Raw genomic sequence first — 24,725 nt, forward strand, 5'->3', positions numbered from 1 at the left:
CAATCCTTCAGATCTTATAAATAATAGTAACAACGATACATTTCCTACCGTGGTTGTTCCACGTAAGTACCTCTTTTTGTTAGAAGTTAAGTAGTTACTTCATAGAGAAATATAAAAAAAAAATGCAATTTCAGCTTATTTTGAGTGGCAAAAATCGGCTGGAGCTGTAATGTGGTGCTCCTGACACCAGTTACTTTCTCCTCCAGTCACTTGTCACTGATCTGGAGGAATTTAGTCATACCTAACACAATGTCTGTTACTTTTGCTCTGAAGCTATACAAAAATGAGCAATCACCGAGTCCGGCTAAGCATCACTATTCAAAGATTTAAATTATAGGGTAAGCCAACCATGAAATGTTTTCTAACCACAAGGATTTTAATTTAAACAACTGCAGAACTGGCTCTAGAATGCACAAGCAGTTCAGGACAGGAGGCACCCAGCAAACCCCACCATCATCCTTGTTTGCTCAGAGAAACTTGGAAGGGCCTCTCCCAGAGCCCGCCGGCAGGTATCTTCTCCACAGGAACCTGGCTCCTGTTAATCCTATTGCAACACGGGTACCTCTCTGTAGGAAAGATACTACTCTGGGCTTCTAGTCACAATAACAAATACTGCCATAGCAACCAGCTAAGGGAGAAAAAGAGGAAACGTTGCGGCTGGACAGTGAATTAAGATATACCATGTATTTAAAAGTAATGGGAAAAGTATGTGTGACTCCTAATATGCTGGTTAAGTAAAAGTCTATTTGGAGTTCAGTCTCCAACCAGGCCATATTAAAGTACACAGTTTTATGCGTACTCGATTTCCATGTTTATTTTCTAACTATTCTAATGGGCCTTGTAAATTCTAGCCTAGAGGAGGTCAGAGACAGAAAGACATCATGATAAAAGGGACTGACAGAACTCTAGATCCAGAGGTCTCTGGGAGATGCAGGAGATGAGTCCCTGCACCCAGGACTTCTGAAGCATGGATACCCAGAAAAACCCAAGCAGCAAATATGCAGAGAGGTTTTATACAAGATAGCAATAAAGCATTTTTCCTCTTCTGAGCACACCTTCGTTTGTCACAGTTTAGTGAATTACCTGGATACAAACACATACACAGACCAAAACCTGCAAACACAAATGCTTAACTGGGTTGCTAAATGATTAGCCTGATTCATATTCAGACTTAAATTTTAACTGTATCTACTTTCAAGCTGAGCTCAGCATCAACACATGTATTTTATTTTCAAAGACTTGTTTTGACCGCTTCTAGGCAGACTGGCTCGCACATGGGCTCATCTGCAGAATTTGAGACCATGGATGAACTTTGCCACCAAACTTGAGTCTAAGATACTGACTTGAATGCAGCTCCCTACAAGTGCTGGGATCTCCATGAACGAGGAAGATGACCACTCTGTACCTGTTATTTACATAAAGATAAATGCTACTTATAAAAAATGGTCATTTAACTAAAATGTTTTTACAGGTATTCATGCTGATTTCAGAGCAACATATAGAAGTGTAACACTGCCATTCCCACAGTGGGGAGAGATTCTCTTAGCTCTAGCGATGATGGTGACCTACACCCCAGGCATCTGGCCTGAACTTGTAACTGACCTGCAAAGACACAGAAACTGTTTACATAATTTAGTGCTGATTCCATCGTTAGATAAGTTTGGTCATTTGCCAGTTTAACTATTATTTCAATAATTTCAATATTATTTCAAAAATACTATTTTAACTATTATCCTACTGAACCTTCTTCTGAACTTAGCAGCCCAGAAAGGTATTATTTTAATAATCTCATCTCTTCCAAGATTATTTTAATTTTGTTAATGCATGACAGCAAATTTCTGAGAAAGTAATAAAGAGAGAAACTAAATAATGAGTAGCTTTCAGCAGACGGATTTAACTACTGGACAGAGTATAACTTTAAAGCATTATTGTCAAATGAGCAAGAGCAACACCTACCACACATTTGGGTTTGCTGCCCGCCACCAGATTGGCCAGAAAGTCTTCATCGTAGAGCTGGCTAAAAACATGGGCATCGTACGCCACCATTATGGAGATTTCTTCCATCATTTTGCCGGCAAGCTGCCGTTAGCAGCCAGAGCAGGTTGGCAATCCAAGGCTGCACCTTGGCTCAGTTCCGTGTCAGTTGTTCACACCCACCCGAAGAAGCTAATGAGGAAGGAGTGTCACGAGAGAAAATATGACCCAGCAGACCAGCTCCTGTGTGGGTTTTCCTCTCACAGGTCCCTTTTAGTATCATGGGAAGCACATAAGAAACACCTGCTCACAGTCCCAACACCCAGCTTGCAAAAGGCATTTGCTGAAGTTTGTTGAAAGCCAGGGAACTTGTTTTAATTGCAGTATCTGAAGATGAAAAAGCAGTAGCCAAATCAGGTTAGTATTAAGCAAGAAAAGATCCGTCAGTGCTTGACAGAAGGACTTGAATCACCTCTGTTCTTCTCAAACTTTGTAGCAGTTGTTTATTCTTTATATCCAATTTTTTCCCATGGAAGCTGATATTCTTGTTACCAGTTTCACTTCCCAATGAACTGCATTTTCCTGCTTATTTCACAGACTGGTGTAATGACAATTTCTTTCAGATGCTCTTTGTGATGTTCCCCAAGTTTCTAAATCTCTCCTTTAAAATCTTTAATAACACTCACTTCCACTTCTACACAAACCTGAACTGTATTTTGCACCATGCAGATACTTTGATTTTAGCAGGAAGTTGATGGCATCAAGTCACAACCCTCCACAAAGAGTCCTTCAGTTTCCACTTGTAACACAGAGGAAAACAGCCATGCAAAATGCAGTGAAGGCTGTAAACACTTCCTTGAATAAACTTGCACCTCCACAAGTGAAATAAAATCAATTTATGCAATTGGAACTTTCCACGGTAGGTTTTCAACCTGAATCTGGGATGGGTTTGCTTTTAATCATGAAATGATATGGTATCTCTTGTCTATGAGTCCTAAACAGCAAAGCTGACTTCCAAATTGCTCCTTACTTTCTAATTCATTTTCATAACATCTATCTGACACACAGAAAAAAACAGCACAAGGAAAAAAAAGGGAAAATCATTAAAAACCCACAGTATTCTCAAAACTACAAATGAAAATCTAGAAAATAACTGATTAGAAGAAACAAAGTATCTCCAAAAGAAATTCCTTTCAAGACACTTGGGCAAGGTAAAACTCTGAATCAAATCAGCACTTCTGTTTGGACTCATCCACTACATCTTTATCTTCTCTGGAAGCCTTTTGTTTTTCCTAGTGAAAAATCATACCTGCTCAAGAAAAAGAAATCATTTCAGCCATGCATTTGTCTCCAAAAAGAGTATGTGCTGGATGCAGCTGGCAGAAAATTTCCAGTTCAGGTTGGCGGTAGCATATGGTTACGCTCTCACTTTCCCGAATAAACAGGGTCAGATCCACCTTGCTTTTCTCTTTCTCCTGTGCTCCTGGCCTATCTTTATCAAAGATTACATAGGTATCTAAATAGCACCAGGTGCTATTTGCATTTGAATAGGAAACTTGAGCAACAGCTGTAGTGTACAGGATTAAAAACTCAACATCTCTTTCACTTAAATAGAGGGAGAAATTACATGTTATTGCTAGGAAACAGAGAGAGTTCTAATAGGCTTATGGCAAACAAAAAATGCAGCACTTGAAGTTAAATCCTCGAGACTAAAGCAGATTCTGATCATGCTTAACCCTTGCAGGAGGAAGAAAGGTATTTTTCCTTTGAAATGCACCTATAGTGCATTATTTTTAATTCTTCTTTGGAGGCTTGAAATTTTTCCATTTAATTCCCACAGCGGAAATATTTTGGATTCCAGTCCTGAAGCAATATCCAGCTCACAAGATCGCTCTCCTTGTCGCCTGTACAAAAATCATACCTGCTCTGCTAAATCCTGCTTAGGTTTTCCGAGGTGCTTTAAATGACCGCTTCCTCTTCTCTTTCATTGCCTTGTGGGGTGGCTTTATTTTTTCTTGTAGCAATAGTTCAAAGTGTAAGACTAACAGTGGCTCCTCCTCGGCTGCCTCCGAGGTGTGCTGACAAAGGCACCTGTTGTAATAGGTAAAGAAATCCCTTCCCACAACTCCTCCCACCCTGCTGGCACCCACTCCCGAGGCTCCCAACAGGGGCTGACATTACATTGGAACAGTCATGTAGGCGCAGGGGAGGGAGCAGGCGGTGTAACAAACAACATTCCCATGTTAATAAGAGACCAATTTAATTCTGCAGCAAGGGCAGGAGGTGGAGAATGCAAATTTATCAGACGCACTCTGCAGCTGCAGCCACCTGAACCCCTCCTCTGATTTAGCCGACAGGCATTTCTATTTATATGGAATTATGGACCAGAACCAATACTCCCTTGTAGTTTTTCATCTTAAACAGAAAGGTTAGGAAGATGTAACAGCACTAAATCTACAGGTTACTAATAATTCTTTTCATATCTATTCTTAACAAAGGGCTTGTAATTCTGGCATGTTCTAACTAGCTATTTCAAGAAGTAACAACTGATTTTGATGTTGACTAATGCATATCTTTGAAAATGATGTTTTTCAGCTGTTGTTTCAAGCTAATGGAACTGAGCTGCCCACAAATGCCTAAGAACCTTCATTTTCCATCCGTATTAACAGTCTGCGCTATACTCTGAATCAGTGCATGAAACCGTAAGTATCGAGCCAGCTAAACTAAACCTTTTGAATTAAACTGACTGAAGCAAACACGTCCACCCAGACACAGTAGTAGCATGCTCACACCAAAGGAACTGAAAAGTAAAAGGCAAGCAGAGGTAACCCTTCACCTTCAGGCCGCACTACACAGTCCTCCCAGTGTTTCAGTACAGAGCCTTCCCCTCAGCCAGGGTTTCTGAATGCTGAAGTGACAAATAATCTATCAAAAGACAATGAAAACCAAGTAGGGCAGCTTCATATTCTTTAAAGCAAATAGCACTTCTCTGTATAACAGCATGTCTACCTTGCAGGAACACAGTCCCCTCCACAACACAGTTTTGAAAGCATACCTCCAAAGCAGGAATTTTTGGAGAAGCAGTTCAATCAAGCAGTCAGGATGAGAGGAGAGCCAGCAGAAGGACAGGTAAACTGCAGGAAACTGTTAACTAATTAAGGTAAGCAGCCCGAATTACAGTTGTTGGGATTTATATCCTGATGGATAATAGAGGTGAATGGAAAATTCCTGAACTGAGCAAACCAGCTAGCTTAGCAAAGCAAAATCCTGCTCACTCCCAAGATAAATTCACTCTCACTCCACCCCCAGGAATGTCTTGCTGCTATCTGATGGGGATAGGATCTTCTGATAGACTGGAAAGCGTTACGTATGTGAGGTATGTGCAGCTTCTCTCTAAGCGCTCCCCTCCTGCCACCACATTTCTGAAACACAGGCATTTTCTGCAATTTGCTTCTCACGTATTAATGAAACTGGAAAGATTACAGCAGTCTTCAGATAAGGAAGCATAAAACTCCTTTCAGAGCACCTGGAATGGCATTTGGCAGCCTTCAAGATAAGTATACAGGGTTTTACCCCAATGAGAATGAATAACAGTAGTATCACTTCATAATTCCCTTACCCACTAATGACCTGTAAGAACTGCTTCAAACACAACCAGCAAGTGAAAAATATGGGTAACAAGTCAAACGCTGAGAATCCCAAAGCACAATTATGTTCTCTCCTCACCCACAAAGGGCTTGCTGACCATCAGAGAACAGCAGATAGCCACACCTTCTGTCCACACACTACGTCACCTGCAGTGCCACCTAAAGCCCTGGTAGACATTGTGGCTGTCCTTAGGAGGTCACCCTGCTGTGCCAAACCCTCAGCCATGCCAAATTGCCTGTGCTAGAGCGAAAGGCAGGGGAGCAGCTGCCGGTCCCTTGCACGTGTGGTTATTCCAGCAGAATAAGGAGCAAAGCATTTAGTGCTGTGCTGGTGCAGCCTTTGAGAAGGCTGTGATTTTTGTTCCAGTTTTAGACATCAGAAGGTAAATACCTTTAGACATATTTTTGGATTCCAAGTGAGAACACTAAGCCATTGCTCGCAGGAATGCCCATTCAAGAAAAGCATCTACCAGGCTCAGGCTGACCTACAGTTCAGCAATTGCCTCTCCAAGTTTTATTTTTATTATTTAAAATGTCAGATAACATGGCCTTTTTTTTTTTTTCCCAAAGAAGTGGGTGTGTGCACCTGTGCTTCTCCTAAAATTATCCATCAAATGTGTGGAAAAATCTGGGCATGATGTGCTTTAGCATATGTACTTACATGGGTAAATCCTCCCAATTTGCAGCTATGCTGCATTCTCCTGATATGAAAGCAGGCAAGATTGTAAACTCATTTTCGCAGATTAAAGCCAGCAAAGCAATCCTGCTGGAGAGAGTGAATATTTCCCTCCCAGCTGTGGCAGAGGTCAGCGTGGCTGGAATTGCTGAGGAAGAGGCGCTCCGGACAAACCAGTGACGCTGGCATGCACCCCACCCCCCACAATGTAAATGTGTAGCCCATTGTAGGGAAAAGCTGAGGATTTCTGAATCTTCATTTTAGGTTGCCTGCCTCTTGAATTATTTACTGTAAGCGCACATCATAAAGGAGGGCAGTGCTATCATCCTGGTCTCCTTCAGTCTCGAGGAAAGCACTAACAGCAAAGTGAGTGCTACGGCAGAGGAACCCCTAAAAATGTTTTCAGTGCTTCATTATGGATTAAAACGAATGTAGCAGAAAATACCCAAATCCCTTTCTCCCAGCCTACCCAAATCAGCTGCATGCCACACAAAAACCTAGTCCCATGCAAAACTGTTAAATTAGCGTCACTCCTAAACTGCAAAGGGTGGAAGAGCAGGCCAACCAATAGTTCCCCAACCTGTTGAAGGTCACTCCCTGTATTTTTAAAAGCATAGTCTCGATTAATCCTGTTCTGTGTATTTGTTCTGCTTCTCAAAGAAATGGCTATTAATGCTCGCACTCCATTTCAAGTTTTACATTAACTTGAAACCACGGCTAAACAAGGGCATGAAGCTGCCTAAAACAAATCCGCCCATTTTGATTTCTCAAAATGGTATGAACTTGAAAAAGATTAAACAGTAGTGCAGCTGGGATGCCAGCCTACAGGTATATAATTATTATTATTCAGCTCAATCTATTCCAGAGTACTTTGCAGCCTTTTAAATTAACTCATGACTCTTTTATTTTTAATTCATTAAATACACATTTTTACTTTATGTTTTCATATTTCTTTTCCACACTGCCATTATCACTTTCTAAAGGCACTAGAAATTATTTCCTTTCTTCAGCTGAGTTTCCTTCAGATGTCAACTGTACGGCAGAAGTATCCTGCTTCATGAAATTCCTTCTTGTCTGTCAAAAGTCTGCATTACTGTTGGGGTGACTTTTTTGCTTGCCTATGTTTTTCCAGTGCCAAAGGCAGCACAGGGCTCAGAGCAGTCCAAACTACTGGTGCAGGTTACTGCATGGCTCTGCAAAGAGCTGCAGTCTGACAGGTGATGGAGGCAGTGAGGCAGAGTCACAAGAAAAGAGCCAGACATCCCTGAAACAATATTGCCGCTAAGTAAAAGGAATACTGAATCTTACTGTGAGATTTTGGACATCCTTGCCTTTGGCTGTACACTGTAAAACATGTTTTACAGTATATTCGGGGCATACATTGTATGCAAATCCTAAAATAACTGACTGGGTTTTAGAACAAAGCTGAGCATATTTCCTACTTCCCCATCCCTTTATTTTAGCAAAATAGGGCATTTTTTTACTCCTGTTTGCAAGGGGTGGTACTGGTGAGCTCCACAACACGCCAATGGCTGCTTCAGCCTAATGCACTGAGTGGGGCCATGCTACTTTGCACTGAGGACAGCCCTACAGAAATCATTCAGAGGGAAAAGGCAAAAATTCCTAAGCAGACTTAGTGTATAATTTCCTGGAAAGCAACAGGCTTCTGCCACCCATTTCATATTTCACCCCTTCTCTTTGGGGACCCATTTTTTATCTCCTTCCAGTTCAGTGATGGCAGACGCCCATAAACAACACCACAACTGAGGGAGGTGGCAGCAGTTCAAAAGCAGGAAAAGCAGGATATATCCCCTGGACCTTCCTACACCTGTCCAAGGCCACGGCCAGTGTCTCCTGAGTCTATGCCCTCAGAGCCAAATCAACACAAACAGGCCCCTCCACCTGCTGAAGGCACAAACATTAACAATACATTTGCCATTGTAAATGTCTTTGATATACATTCCCTGGGGGTATTAATCCAACAACTGAAAAAATGCATGGCATTTAGATCATGCAAATGCCACTGAGAGCTAAGTTCTATAATAAACTGATCCTAACCCAACTCTACCTGTGAAACGTATTTTAAACTTGTTGCATTAATCACTTCAACTGGTACTGAAAACAAAAAAATGGGCTCAAGCATATTCTTCAAGGAAATTAGCACAGCAGCTGCACAGAAATGCTTAACACCTTAACACCTAGATTGATTCAGGGATTTCACCGAAATTGCCCACAAGCTAATGCAAGCAGAGCCAGATTTTATCAAGCAAAAGCTTCATCAGAGTAACAGACTTAGTTCAGGCTTCATACAAATGATAATCACACAGCAAGTATGTATCTGTATCACTACCTTCACCCATGGTCTACTGTCTTCTCATTTACAGCATATGATCAGCAAACAAAAGATATTACTTAACATCACGTAGCAAATTAAATAGTATCTGTCACATGTAGAGAATCTCACTGGGGCCCAGGACTCAGGGCTTTTCATTCCAAGCCCACACGTGACTTTCTTTCTGAAGGAAGATATATATCCCCATATCTTTCTTTCCCACCCCAAAGAGGGGTTAACAGTTCTTATCTACCTTCCAAGGGAAGATTAATAAAGATAAAATTAATGAAAAATGCAAAACTGTAAGCGGTATTGTTATTGTTGTGACTGTTATAATGCTGTCTGGCAAGTCTTCTCCAGAGTGCTGTTAAGTGTCTTGTGAACTAGCCATACTGCACATTGAGAGCGCAATGACATGTTTACCTGGATGACCTCTCTGAAGCACCCTGTATTACATCAGATTTTAGTATCTTTACTGATGGCTACTTTGTACCTGACTTTTAGCCTGAGATGAGGAAAAAAAAGCAGAACAAACGAAAGGCTGGAGAGTTATGATGAGAAATTCTTGTAATTAAATAAAAGAAAGAGAAAGGCAGGACCACAGCACATCTGCTGTCCATCAAAACTACTGGAGCTGGCTAGGCACAAACCCTACTGTGCAATGATGAGGCAGGGGCTGCTGTGCTGGTACCCCAGAAGCACCACAGCAAAGCCCCAGAAAGGTCTGTGGCCATGTGCTCCATATGGAACCCCTGACAGAAGCCTCATGGAAAAGGTGAGGCATTTCTATGTGTAAATAGCACAACAGTAATGGCATGTTCCCAAAGCAAAAATAAATCCACAGTATGATTGCTTGGGAGATGAGATAAAGAGTAATTAAGACTCAAATGATGCAGGTGAGCAGGAAATGGCACACGGTGTTAGATAAACTGGGCTAAACCAGACAGACTAGTCCAAGCTGTATCAGCAGCTGAGGTATAGAAGTCAGACTGATTGTGAGACTCGGTCTAGACTGAGGCATGCTTGAAGACTCTGAAATGACATTGTTTCATGTATTATACATTAAAAGTACAAACTACTGACACTTTCCAGGAGAACAATGTGTCCCACAATGCTGGAGTGAAAAAGGAAAGCATTAACTTGCAGGTCAAAGGATCGAACGCAGCCAAGAGAGTCCAGAAAACAGCTCTTGATCATATATATTTATAACAAAGATGATTAACAGCAACATGATACAGAAAGCATCTGACACGAAATCCATTGTCTGGGAAAGACAGAAGGCAGCTAAGTCTCGGTACTCCCCTGGACAAATTCCTCTGGAATTTGTACAGGTCAACTCCAGAGCAGGAAAGAAGCTCAGGGCTGTACAAGCCGATCAGCTGTGTAAGACTACCAGCGGCATCCACTAATCTAAGCTTCACATAATCCTTTGCCGCTAAATCCCTATTCATCACCACACAGTACAGTGAAAGGGAAATTCTGTTCTCAGAAGATGATTTGGGAGACAAACTATTTCAGTGCTTAACTGTGCTGATCTAGGCTCCTACTGTGAAAATCTGCATCTATGTTTAATACTTCAATATACCACAGTGAGAAAAGCTTCTGTATTTACATATGATTTAAAGATTAACCTGTCTTGATTTGCCTGTTAATAAGCTTATTTTAGAAGCCCAAATGGATGGAGGGGGAGAGAAGGCAGGTTATTCCAGAAGTTGTCAAAGAACTCTCTATATGATAATGAGCTTATTTCTTCAGAAACCAGAGACCAAAGGTATTTCCATATACTCTTCTACTCTCCCCATTTGTCTTATTCCAAGTTTATCTTTTATTTAAAATCTGGGCTATAGGTCTTTATTACTACTATTACTGTATCTATGCATCTAAGAGATAAAAATAATACCACCACCCCCTCCCCACCCCACCCCAGAACTGGTCCAGCTTAGCACAGATGCCCACTGGGTAAGAGAATATTTTTATCTTGTATCCATGTGCTTAAGCTGGGCACAATGTAGTACTCAAGCTGAGGTCAGTATTTCTGCCATGTGTGCCAGAGCTGTGCTCCTGGGAAGCTCACTGATTCCCAGTGTGCTGGAATGAATGAGAGCTAATTTTTGCTTGATTTGAAGAAACCCCTACAAACAAATAAAAACCACAAGAGCAAGCAAAATAAAACAGAGGATGCAATAAAATTTAGGATGATTCACAAAAAAAAAAACTTCTTAAAAAGAGGCTCCTGCCACCATAAAACTCCTTAATGTATTTCCAAAGCACACTTTTTATATCATCAACATCATTATTTCCACTGTTTGGAAAAGTCAATACCCTAAGCAGAACAGGAGAAAAAAAAAAAAAAGCTAAAAAATGGAAAAATTTGGTTTATAACCATGGAAAAGAGATACCATGCTTTTGCTTCTCTCAGTTTCAATGTTGGCTGTGAACAAGGCAGTAGCTTCAGCCCACTATCCACTGGTATTCAGAAAGGATACCATTTATCAAATTTCAACCATGTATTTACAGTTCAAATTAACAAGGGGAAAATCAGTGACTGCATTTGTTCACTCATTTGGAGACTGCAAGAATAAGCCCTATGATTTCATTCTTTTGCCTACAACAATACTGAACTGAACCGTTTAATTTAATGGTGTAAATAAGATGCTGATCTGAAAATGAAGAAAAACAAACCAACTCATAACAAACTAATAACTAATGTGAAAAACTATATTGTTGTCTATATGTGACCTATGTAATGGTTTGAAAGGCTACAGATGTCCTCTGCTGCATCTGTAGGAGAATAACTCAGTTTCTTATTACTCTTTAAAACTAATTACTCTTTAAAAGTGGTGAAGGATTTGATGACCTTTCTCAGCCGTATGACGGTTGGTTGTTGGAAAGCCACACAATATTTTTCTTCGATAGGTATGTCTCATTGCAGAACTTCCTTACAGTTCTGCAAAAACCAGGAAATTCCTGGAAAATTAAACATGAACTTAGAAACACTCCTGAGACTTGGCAACTGATTTAGCACTACGTTGACTGGGCTCCCCCAGTTTTAAGGAGAGTGAAATGAATGAGTCATACTGGTGATTCTTGTGACACGCATATCCCTGATGTTGCACACTATTAACATTACTGAGACAGATGCTATCTCTACTGAACTGTCTTGGGGAAAAATAAAAACAAAAGGATAGTTTCCTTAACACTACTTAGGACTAAGAAATTGAGAAAGACCAGAAACATCTGAGTCAGACTTTTCTTATCTCTCATAATGAAGTATAACAGCAGCAAGAAAAAAAGCTCACTGTGAGGTTAAGACTGATTGCCCTAACTTGGTGTCTCTTTTGGCAACCTGTTATCAGCAGTACACTGCAAAACATTCAGGTTATTTTGTGGGCAATACTACATTTTTATTCTTTTTTCTTTTTTTTTCTTTTCTGTTAGGAACATATGACATGTGCTTCCCTTATCAGTACTGCCAGTACTGCCTGCATTCTTGTGCTCTTCTTGGATCTTTCACAGTTACAGAATTTCAGGGTATATACGGCTGGCTAGGCCCAACACCACTGAAGACAGGACAACAGGCAGCAGCACGAACCAGTCATCAGTCATAGCCATAGGCAGCTATGTCTCCTGTAATGCCTTTATCAGCTTAAGTATGCCTTATCCTTTCTCAGCACTGCAGACCACCCTACATTTTGCCAGAGCTCTGAAAGTTCTAGAGTACATCAGGTGGGAAGAGCTACAACAAGAAACATAGGGATAGCCACCCATGCTAGCCACTTGCCTGCCCCTGGGTGTAATTCAGGGTGTTAATTATCATCTGTTACTCCCTAAACACCTGACATCTTCCTATATGAAAGATCCTTTTCTTCCTGTCTTCCGTTAATGAAATCAGTATCTGCTGATTCAGTCCTTTTAAGCGTACCTGAAACAACTTTTCAGGGCAGTAAAAGTTAGAATCAGCCCAAATGCCCTGGAATAAGTCTCCTATGTTTTTTTCATAACTTAGTTGAAAAAATACCTGAGATAATTTCAATACTTGCCCAAACACCCAGCACATTTCTGAGTTCTATGTGAAGAACGTCACCAAAACATACACACTATCACAGACAGCACAACTTGGCTTGTGAAATCTCAATCATATTAAAAAAAAATACATGGAGCTGCAGGTCAGCAAAGGTTTTACAATCAGCGCTCTTCTGAATGTAACTAGAAAGTGGACATCCCAGTGACAGACACATGTCATAAATGACAAAAAGACCAAGAGTTCACTTTGAAAAAATCATAATACAGAATGAGCATGCCAAACCACACTCAGAAATACTTTTGTTTTCCAAACAGGTAATCAAATGCCTAAAGAAAATAAGGGGAAAATTAAATTTGGACTTAAACCATCACCTTTCTCATCTCACTTTGATGTAAAAAAATACATTTGACCTTGTGCATAACCCCTGTTCCTCATGACTGCATGTACAAAACTAAGCATTCAGGTGCTTCTCTCTGTTCTTCTCCAGAGAGGGTCAGGTAGTGGCTGGATCATCAAAGCAGAAAAATTATTTTCCTATCAAAAAGAAGTCTTCAACAAAAACTACTGCAGATAGACAGAGAACCTATCACTCAGCAGCAGTCAAAGACAGTAAGGAGAAGCCCAAAAGGCAACAGCTGTGGAAAAAGTGTACTCCAAAGACACAGCTCATGGATATTGTCTCTGCTTGCTGAAGCTAAAAGGAAAAATGGGGGGGGGGGAACAGTTTGGTACCTGTTCGTTCCAAATACAGGATTTATCCCCCCTTTTCTCAAGCTACAGTATTGTGCTGGAGTAAAGATGTAAAAAACTGGAGCTTGTGAAAATATCTGGATTGTTTCTGAAGCCTTTACTGAAGAGTGCGGCAGTTCTATCACTAAAGTTATCATCGCAGTCTAACACCAATGCTGACATGACCAATGCTATCACAACAAACACAGCCAGGCTCTGTACATCATAGTACATCCACTTAATGCTTTCCTGGTTGTGAAAAGTGATTCAAAACAGTGGTCCTTATTTTTTGCTTGGCAGCACAGGATGTAATAGTACCCACAAACCACTTTGATATTCCCCCATTTTAGAAGCACACCTAGAACAAGTGGCATGATTGCAGCTTCATTACACTTTTGCTATCCTCCTCTATCCACCTGCAGCCATTACAAATGCCCTGCCAGTTTATGTACACACCAAATACTCCATCAGCAATCTGCTCCTCTCTTTATACAATTTAGGCCAAATCTGTGCCTTGGCTTGGATCCAAACCCCACCCTTCAAAAATGCAGTTGCTCCTGTGGAACTGCCTCTACAGCAAGGTTTTTCCCAGCATTGCTGAGCAGGTGAAGATAACCTTTGCGGATCTAGTTCGGCAACAAAAAGCCTGAAACGGGTTCACAGCTGAAGTTAAAGCAGCCAGAAATAAAGTAAGCACAAAAATGGCTTAAAGCCATCTTTGTTCTGACCCTTTCTTTCTTCCATCAGAGCCTGTTGGGACCAAAGAGACTCCACAGCAGTCCATGGCCAGCTATGCCTTTGAAATATATTTCCTGCATACTCCCAGATGCCACTCCAGCTTGGCAAATATCATGAGGAGTTTGCTCAGCTGATGACCAGAAACACCAGTAAAGAGGGTACTGGATGATGCTGGAGAGAGGCCAAACAGCTATGCAAGTAAAGACACCCTGCTGCAACACGGAGGTTTATGGCTCTGCTTCCATGTTATGAAAAAAAAATTCTGTTTTGCTGTATAAATAAATAACTTGTAAAAGCAAATAAATAAGAATGAGGGTGGGCTGCAGAAAAGCAGCTAAACCGTGGCCCCTTCAGCATTTTGGAGGTTGCTTAGCAACAGGCTGACTGCTGCAGGGCTAAAGTAGCATGAAATTAGCAGCTTCTCAGCAAAAGACAAATTGAATGTAAAACTGGGGAGGTGGCCTCTGAGTGGCAGCAAGCAGAAAAGCATTAACTGGTGAATCTGATACAGTGGGCATCTTTTAGGAGTGCTTCCTGAGTGCTGCGGATCTTTAATTAACGCAGCCAAGGAGCTTTGCCCTGCCTCGGTACTGATAAATTCCAAAGCGTGCCTGGCAAGTTAATAATTCAGTCTTGAAAAAATTATGTCCATTACAGTCACCTCATGGGTTAATTACTTATTAATGATTTTAAATAGCTCAAACCCAATCATATCAGACTACCCTTGCTATATTATTAGTGCCCCCTGACTACATACCATGTTTTCAGTTGCAGAGTTATCTAATATATTTCCTCATCAATTTCAGGTCTAGGTTATCTTGATACCACCTCTGCATTCACTTAAGGAATTTGGTCCCTGTGACTCTTTTGAGTAACTCAATCTCAACAGCACAGATCCACTTGTTCTAGCCAAATAATTCCTCTAAACTATGTTGCTTCTCTAGCCTTCTGGAACAACCTCGTGGACACAGAGAATGATTATACAGACAGCAGCTATTAAAGAGAACTGAGTAATGAGAACAGCAAGAACAACACGTACACATTTGATGGAAGACTTAAATGGGAGTTTTGAATGAAGGATTTTTCTGGGTCACTTAATCTGGGGCCAGACTGTTTTTCACTGCTAAGTGTGTGTGAAGCTGGTCTCTGGCAGCAAGACACAACCAGGGACCTGTATGGCACATGATCCATTGAAAGGTGGTGTGGGACTGTGGTCGGGTCAGGAAAGATGCTAAGTGGCTTGCTCAGGCATTAAACTGGAGTAGGAAAGGGAAAACATAGCGTCCCTTTCCCCTAGTTTTTACACACACACAGAGCACTGATAACTTATTTTACTCCTTATTTACAGAACAGCTTATATTTGGGTGGCACTTCAGAAACAGAGTAAGACCCGTCTGGGGGCCTATGTGTGAACCAAAGTTGCCTGGAGCATGGAAACTGCATTTCATCCTCAGTGCTCCAACACAGCCCTTAACTGTTGCTGTGATTGGGGTGGAGTGTATACAACCCATCACCAGTTCTGTAGGCAGTAAACTGCATACTGTAGAGCAGACTGGCTGTTTTCGATCTTCATAATTTTCAGAATGATTTCTGGGTCCTTGGGGGCTGCACACAGAGACGCCTCTGGCAATATTTTGTTTTCCTATTTGTCTGGGGTTGAAAAGAAGGCAACTGAAGCTTACTGATGTAGCAAACAGATGCCCTCCATTTCCTTAATGAGCCTATTAAGTGAATCTATCAAAGGTGTAACGACATCTCAGAGGAAAGAAACACAGTTGACTGTCCTGAGATATTCCTATTACATGTACACAAGAAAACAACCTATAGGCGACATAGTTAATTGGGAAACAATGTGATTCCCTTGCTGGAGAAGTGCCTCAACCTAAAATAACCTGACACTTTTCCTTTTTGCATAGCCAGAGTTAGCTGTGCCTGAGCATACAGCTGCACTGTCTGCTCCAGCTTCTCTGTCTCTGAATGGGAGATGATAAAATCCTGCTTCACAGAGCTGCTGTGAAATATTCATCTCTGGGGTATTTGGAAACTCAAGCATCTGGTGAAACTGTTAGTGCTCCCTGAACTTGAGGAAAATAAGTGATTGAAGGGAGATAGTCTTGGTTTAGGTCACAAGAACCAAAGACTATCAAAACTCAAAAGGAATTTTATTCTTCCTTTTCCTAAATGAGTCCTTGCAGCTGTAAATCCTAGGATTTAATCTTCGCAGGGAGATTAAAAAACACTGCTTTATTAATACAAATATACTGACTACCAGGCATACAGCAACTGGCTTATATCACTCTCCACCACATCGGATTTTATTTAAAAGGTTAACTATGACCCAATATTTCATATTTTCCAGTGCTTAGCCCCATTTTACAGGGAAGTGCTACTGCTTACATGGCTGGTAGCTGTGTGTATCACCTGTGTGCATCATCTGTGTGCAGAAGTGCCTCCTCCCCTTCACAGAACAGACAGATGGGGCAGTTGCCCAGCTGTGACACACACCAAGCACAAAAGTAGAGCCAGGCAAGATCGTAAGTACTGGAAATTATCAGGCAAAAGAGATTTTAGTAAGTGATGGTGCAGATAAGCCTAAATCTTGCATTCTGCTCATGTATTAAGAGTGGAAAAAAGAAATCAGGAAGAGCAAATATAATCAACAATACTTAGGAGTCTGAAAGAGACTATGTACTAAAACATACGTTTGTTTCTCTTAAAATGTCACTCGCTGCCAACTGTCGTGGTTTCCAGACTTTCAGAATTGAATTATGTTGTAATTACCCCCTATTTGGACAGGGTAACAAAAATAAAAGCTCAATACTTTCCCGCATTACAGTGTGTTGTTTGTTCCTTTCACTCCTGTAGCAGCCAAGTCTCATTTGCTGGTATCAACAAATTTGCCTTCAGAATAAAATGTTGTTTTCAGTCCATTAGTGTAGTGTAAGGCACATTAAAAAGTTAAGAGCCATCATTGCTGATCTTTCTGAGAAGCCTCCCACAGAACAGAAATCTTTATCCTCTTGCTAACCTTTATAAATCACTTTCATCATAAAAGCAACAAAAAGCAAACAAACACAAACCCCACACCCATGTGACCTTGATGACAGTTGCTTGTTCTTCACATTCCCTCATTGTTGAATAAGGACATCTGAAATCCCTTACATCAGGGACTCAAAAACATGCCTCATTTTTTTCCACCTCTCCTCCTGTCCTGAACTCATGTGATTGTATATAATCATAGAATCACAGAAGAGTTAGGGTTGGAAAGGACCTTAAGATCAAGTTCCAACCACCCTGCACGAGCACAGATGCCTCACACTAGACCATGTTGCCCAAGGCTCTGTCCAGCCTGGTCTTGAACACTGCCAGGGATGGGGCATTATCAAAATTCCTGCATGATGGATCAAAGGTTGAAAATTGACAAGGCATATAGGTAACCAGTTCCCTTATTTAAACAGGAAGCCTGTAAACACTGCTTGTGACAAAGTCCTTCTAAAAGACATTATTGTTACTGACATTTTGTGGATGCTATAATACAGAAAGATGGAAGGAAAATAAAGAGGGACACTCTAGTGTTCCCAGGGGAACCAAGCTTCTCCACAAGCCCCCCACGTGAGCTCTCAGCCCAGCACTGGATCTCTAAATGTGCTGCTCATTTCCTGCTTGCTTCAGCCATTAGGACCTCAGCCTGCTTCTGGAGCAGAAGCTGCCTGATGGACAGAGGTTAATGAGAGTGAGCAGAACACAAGATGGACTCTGGCACGGCCCACAGCCACCCATCCTCCTAATTCACCTGAGCAATTGGTGCTGTGCCTCTGATGAACCCTTTCTCTTCAGGCTGTCCTCAGCTGCTGGAGAGCAAGAGCAGGAGGTTTTCAAGGGTTACCAAGGCCAGGCAGTTGCCTCCTTCCCCTTCACACCCCTGGCCCTGACCAGACACGTTTTTATCAAATCCTGAAGTGCTTGGGGTTGTCATGTTGGCTGGAGAAGATGGCTCTGGAGCAGCTTAGGGCAGAGCAAACAAACACATTGCAAAAGCAGATTCTCCTGGCCTAGAGAGTCATTGCCTTTGTAAGAACCCACTGTCAAAATGTCCTGCTTGGAAACACGAACTGTCCCAAGTAAGATGCTGCTTTCTTACCCAACGTCCTTCCTCCTCACAGAGGCACTCACTCTGCTTCATGTTGTGCTTGAAGGAAGTTCACTGTAACACAAACCTATATTTTACTTTGTGCTACAAGAGAACTGAGGGCCAAATTTGCCTCTGAGCTTCCTGCTGCTATTAAGAGCAACGGTATTTGTATCTATAAAGGCCTATGCAAGTATGATGGTCTGGGATGAGCTTTTGTAATGAAGAAAATTGTGTACTGGGATCTATATTCTGCAGGCACCAAACAGTAGTACAATAGCCTCCTTTTATTTCTTTCACTAAGAAAGAAATTGGCACTTTCTGTTTTCAGGACTATTTAAAATTTGAAAATAATGCAGCAGTAACAAGGTGCTGAAATATTTATTCTCTCACTTCCGACAGGTTGGGTAAATTGCAGCAGCATCAAAACCAACAGCCTGATAACAAAGTTTTCACTTATCATTGATGGTGGAAAAAGAAAAGAGCCCAAAGTGGGGAATATGGTTTATCAGAAGACTGACGGATTATTGAATACAGCATATTGCAACAGGCTACGTTTGGGACAGTGTGAGCGATTGAAACAAAGCATTCTCATTAAGCAGTGAGAAATCAAAGCCCTGATCCATTTCCAATTTCTTCCACTCCTCTTGACTAGCTGAAATATAATCAATATTTCCTACTGTGTAAAGACGGAGCATCCTAGGTGGCACAATCAGGTGGCTTACTCAAACTGCCACAAAATTGCTCCTCGTGAGGATGCAGGATAAGGTCATTGATCTTGTGCTCTAGCCATGGGTTAACAAAAGGATTTATGAGATTAAAAAACAGCTGTTCAGACAATCATTTGACTCTGCTAAGAACTTTAGCTACAGTTTACTTTTGGGGGGGTGTGGGGTGTCAAGGCCTTAACCTCTGAACCTCCCTAACCTATGTCAACCTCAGCATACTTCTGTTAGTGGAAGTACACCTGTATTTCCTATTTGGGAAAGGAGTGATAAGGACCCCCTCCAGGTTGGTGCAATGTGCAGATGCAGCTGGGCTGGAGAACTCCTGAAGCAGAAAATTTTGCAGCTCTGTTGTCACAGTAACTGGGTGACTCAACCTGACAGGCCGCCTTTGGGCCTGAGCTGTGTATGATGAATTCATGCCTATACTTCCTGATTTAAAAGAGTATGTATTATGCTGATTAATTACTTGTAGATGAGATTTTCTGTTGTTTTTTTTTTTTCCATGGCTTTTGACTAATTTCACTTGCGGAATCAAATTCTGTTTAAGAATTATTATTGAGGAAATTGCATTAATTAAGCAAAGGAAGTTGAAAGAATAATAAACATAAAGGATAATGTAATGAGGACTTGATCTTCCTCTGCTGCTTGAACAACTTAATACAAAACTGAGATATATGGTCATGGCTTCCCAGTGAACAGACCCACAATAATGCTTTTTTAACATTTTCCTATCTTTTAAACTTTTGTTATAGAGATAAGGAATGTGGGGAAGTAAAAGCAAAGAGAAGGAACCCTCCATGGCTTCCACAACTCATCAGGTACACCTGTAGGGCTGTGGGTACACATCTAAAACAGTAATGAGTATAATAGCAATGAACTGCTGAGAGAGACTGCCAGATGTGGCAATCACCTCTCTGCCCACAGGTGTTCACAGTATTGCATGGAAAAATAGTAAATCACAGAGGAATTATTTCAGACTTAAGCAATACAAAACAGCCAAACACCATGATATTTAAAAATTTGCAAAAAAGTATAAACCAGCACGTTGTCATTCTTAAGTAAAATGAAACACCTCTACTACTTCTCCACAGAGAATCAAGGCTATAATATGGTAAAAATCATTAACTGCAGGAAAACAGAGAATCCTGAAGCAAAGTGATAAGGAGATCCTAAAAATGTGAATATTGCTCTTATGAAGCACTCAGCTAAACTTCTACTCCAATAGGTACATATTGCTTAGATAAGAGCCAAGTAACCACTCATTGAATTTAACTTTGAGCAGCATCAATAATGGCAAAAATAATGCCTGGGGTTTGTAATGGAAAGTTATTAATAGGGACTTCAGTTCTAAAAGCTACAGTCACTGCAGAGCTCTGCATTTATAAAATGCATATGGCCATCTTTCTATACTTAGTTTTGTTTGTTCGCTTATTTTCAAAGCAGAGAAATTCAACTGCAGGTGCATGCGAAATCAAGCACCAGCAAAAATGCATAAAGACACTGTCCCCAGTGTCTTGCCTTTGTTTATTTGCAAAAGGTTGGGGCTGGTGTGTAAAGGGAACATTGTTAGACTTTGCCTTTCTTTTTCTCCCATTTATGTTTGAAAGTTTTGGTCTCAGTATAGCATGGTGCTTCAAAATCTGTTATCTCATTAAAAGAACCCACAAATGAAATGAAACAAATGTCTGCTCCCAACTGTTCTGTTCTCTACACTACACTGAGAATGAATCACAGTTGTTTGGATTTTTTTCCTCAAGCCACTGCATGCAACAGACACTGGCTCTGGATTACCTGAGTTTTCCGTAAATTAGTCATGACTTGCTCCAGTAACTTAAGTTTTAAATTTTGTAACATCTGCAGATACAAAATAACCACAGTATTTCTGAGAAGGACACATAAAAGAAAGGCTGATCAAACATGACACAACGCAGCTCAAGCTCTTCTGCCCAAGTTCTTGTATTCATTTCTGCATGTATTCAAAGATTTCTAGGCTTAGTAATAAAAAGATGCTATTCCTTGTGTGCACTGAACTCCTAGTAAACCACAGAGCTTCTTCCTCTGCTGTTCAGAGAGAAGAGAATATAGAGTTTCTTTGGTCACAGGAATCAAGTTCTAAAAAATAAAGACATAGTATTCTTCAGGGTCTTTCTCCATATTCAAACTCAAGATGTCCCTCAGAAAAATCAGTTATAAGTTACTGGGTTTGTTTCCTCCAAAGGAAGAGAAAGTTAAGATCTTCTCTTCTGAAGAACAACTATGATGACTACTACATTAACAATAGTAACTCTAGACACTCTGCTACTGCTTGACATACGGATCACCAGAGGCAGAAAACTTTTTTGTGGGGCATTTTAATGCGTCACCATAGAGGAGGTTAGTCAATCCTCCAGCCAACCTGCATCTTCAATTCAAATGTGTCCAGCTCAGCTTGGGAAAAAATTTCATTTCCTTTTAGTCTAGAGCAGAGTTATTTTAGCTAAAACATGGCAAAGACGGCAGAAGACAGAACTGTCAAACAATGCGACTCCCTGCTACCTTCATCTATTGCTCTCTGCACTATTTTCAGCATCAAGTATGGAAAGGAAGCGTTTGCTATTCAGCCAGGAAGAACGAGCCAGGTTCAAGAAGCTTTAGCCAAAAGACCTTCTGAGTATGCTTTCCTCCTTCCGTTCTGAATGGGAAAACATCTGTCATCCTGGAAAGCCATGACTTCTGATGGCACAAAGGTGAACAAATTCATGTGGCCTGCTGGACCATGGGGCAGATTTCAGATGCCCCTGACATTTCTGAAATTAAACTGCCAATAACGTGCCAAATCTCTTCATGAAATATGCTGTAATACAATTACTGGAGATCAGACAATGAAGACTTCTATCCACTTTTCCACCTCGAACATTTGTAAGTTCTTTAAAAATCCTTATCTTCAACACTATTGTCGATGCCATTACTCATGGAAGCACACATTCCTATGTCAACAAATAACTACTATGAGGACACCAAAATATTTGTATTCAGTCAGGTTGCATAACTCCTTTAGATGGTTAAAATGTGATTACATTTAGCTATTATTAATAAAATCCTATTCCTTCCCTGCTGATAAAAATTAACAATATAACTGATTTAATTTTCAATGCCAACTCAGCACAAATGAACAAGCAAATAAACCACAAACAAAACCAACCAAATCCAAGCAACCAACTAGTTTTACTAATGCTTAAACATCATGAAAATAAAACCTTACTACCAGGCAATATGTCTGCTCACTGGAAAGCCAGAAATGCAGAGTTCAAATAAATATTTCATAGCTGAAACTTTGTTTAAATGCATGACACTTTCTACGTTGTTAACACTTATTTCCAAGATTACAGTAATATTTAATGTCCAATTCCACTGCAGACATTTTGATTCTCAGGTGCCAGTTCATCGTGCTGCACTATATCACAAAGCCAAGCAGAAAGAAGGAAGCTAAAGCTGAAAACAAAATGGGCATTAAAACACATGACCCTCCTTACAAGCACAATTAGATCCTGCACTTCAGAGATAACGGCACAGACATAATAAGCAGAACTGATCATTGGCTGTTAATAAGAAATCACATACAGGCATGGCAGGCTTTTCTATAGATCTAAACACAATTATTTTCAATTTGGTTTGGCCTTTTCTCGAGAAGTTGATAAATGAGCAATTTCTTTTCTGTCTTTTATATTGAAAGATTAATTAGATACATCACTGGTAGAATCAAATGAATAAAAGGCTTGTGCAGTTTCAGGGCCTTTCTGCAGTTATCTCCTTTGCTTTTCTGTTGCATTTGTGTTGTCTAACACCTCTCACAACAGAAAAAAAAACCAAAGTGTCTAGATAACTAAACATATATACATATAAACAGGAAGAGAGAGAATGCACTAGAAAGAACAAGTGAGCTATTTTTATTTCTTTCTATTGAAACTCACATAAATCAATATATACAACTGCCTGTTAAACCATCCCTGCAAAAAATTACTTCCAGATGAATCAGCAATAGAGGTGTGAATAAAGTAATTCACCCACATCAATAAAATGTGAGCTTCAAAATTTGTATTCAAAACATCTGAACACCAACATTATTAAAGTAAATCTGTTTTAAAATTGTACAAAGAACAATTCTGAAATGAGAAAAGCTTAGCACAGCCCCTTCAGAAAGAAAGGCTACGGCCTTTTCTTTCTGACTCCACTAGTAGAGCTATTTTCCATGAGCCATACAAAGGTCCTGGTGCAACCCACAGCTGTGGATGCACCCAGGTGAGATCAATAACCTTGTTAGTACAGTGACAGGTGACAAAATGTGTGTGTTTGCTTTGCATTGAAAAGGACACATTTTTTCTCAAGGCTATTTGCTCCTCTCACCTAAGGTCCTGAGAGCACTAACTTTGTAACACTGTTGGATCTGTTGGGAAGAGATTTACATGGCTAGGAAGAAGCTTTTATTAGAAGAACTTCAATATACCAGGTCTTTCCCACCTCTGATGATGACAAAAGATGAGACAAGGAGTCGCTGTAACCCCTGAGACGCGTAAAAGGTATCATTACAGATGCTGCCCCATAATCAGAGAAATCTCCCCTGCAGGTTCCTTTACTCAGTTCTGTCTAGTCCATCCCATGTGTTCCCTTCACCTTCACTAGGCACAAGGGGTGAAAACCCACAGTTAAGTTCCCAGGATCTCTCCACCTACTTGTCTGCTACACCCAACTTTGTGATATTTCCAGATCTGCAGTGTAACTCATTTTGAATGTTAACTCTGCTGCATTTCCAAATATCACTGGACAGTCACAGAGAAATGGGCACAACTTCCTGAATTCACCTGAAAACTGCCAAAGCAGGAAGTTTTCATATGGAGAAAATCTCCCAATGAGACTGACTTTCTCCCATTCTACTACCTGACTGAAGTCAAGTGTAAGAATAGAGATGATAGGCTTCCTATATTATAATCAAAGGACATTACAATTTCTTTAGGACATACACAGATCTCTACAAGAGAAACTGCATTACAAGATGCAAAAGGCAGTTGAGGCAGATCTAGTGAGTATGCAGAACATGTTAGTGGTTTTAACAGGATAGCACCATTCATCAATCTAGAATAAGCACTTTCTTCATTCATTTATCAAATTGAGCTTCCAGAGACAGAAAAAAACTCTGAAATACCTTACAAAGAGAGAACCCACACAGGAGGAACATGCCCCTCCCTCTCTAAAGGCCAGTGGAAAACGAAAGGCATGGCCGCTAGAGATTAGAAAACTAACAGGAAACAAAGGAGGACAATCCCACATTCATTAACTTTTCATCTTTTATTAAATTTCGCTAACTCTTAAATCAGCACCTGACACCATACTTGGAGAATTCATGTCTTTTTCCTCTGACCTTCTGGAGCTGAGAAATGTGTACTCTGTCTACCTTAAGAGTATCAGAAGATGCCTTCACACATTCAGTTTCTTCCACGTGAATGCATCTTCTATGCTGCAACTGTTGGCTACTATGCCAAATATAGCCAGGTAATAACAGGATCCTAACTCTGCATATATGCATATTACATGCAAAATACAAAAACAAAGTGAAGTTTCATAGGCCATATTATTTTGTATGAATTAGCTCAAAACATATCTAAACCATGGAATACCACCCAACAATCACCTGCTGGAAATCACCACTGACTTTGTTCACAGTGATTTCCTTCCTGTTAAATGAATGAAATTCAGACTATGGATAATCACCAT

General features: G+C 40.6%; 1 protein-coding gene across 8 annotated transcripts in view; it reads right to left on the reverse strand.

The window, feature by feature from the left end:
- Positions 1-24,725, reverse strand: part of RABGAP1L (RAB GTPase activating protein 1 like) — a 221,024-nt gene that overhangs the window by 27,985 nt on the left and 168,314 nt on the right. The window contains exon 1 of one of the 8 annotated variants that reach the window (XM_057427338.1): positions 5,030-5,241. The exons of 5 other annotated variants lie outside the window; for them this stretch is intronic. Coding sequence is in view for 2 of the 3 variants with exons in the window: in XM_057427337.1 (XP_057283320.1) it covers positions 1,957-2,067 (111 nt within the window). In the remaining variant the exon portion in view is untranslated. Of the gene's footprint in view, positions 1-1,956; positions 2,561-5,029; positions 5,242-24,725 lie in introns of those variants that run through there. 2 more of the 8 variants (XM_057427337.1, XM_057427339.1) reach the window with 2 other exon arrangements.

Source organism: Pezoporus wallicus, unplaced genomic scaffold (genome assembly GCF_028554395.1).
Source record: "Pezoporus wallicus isolate ANWC-B61680 ecotype Strahan unplaced genomic scaffold, APGP_CSIRO_Pwel_v1 scaffold_7107, whole genome shotgun sequence".
In the NCBI taxonomy this organism is placed as follows: domain Eukaryota; kingdom Metazoa; phylum Chordata; class Aves; order Psittaciformes; family Psittacidae; genus Pezoporus; species Pezoporus wallicus.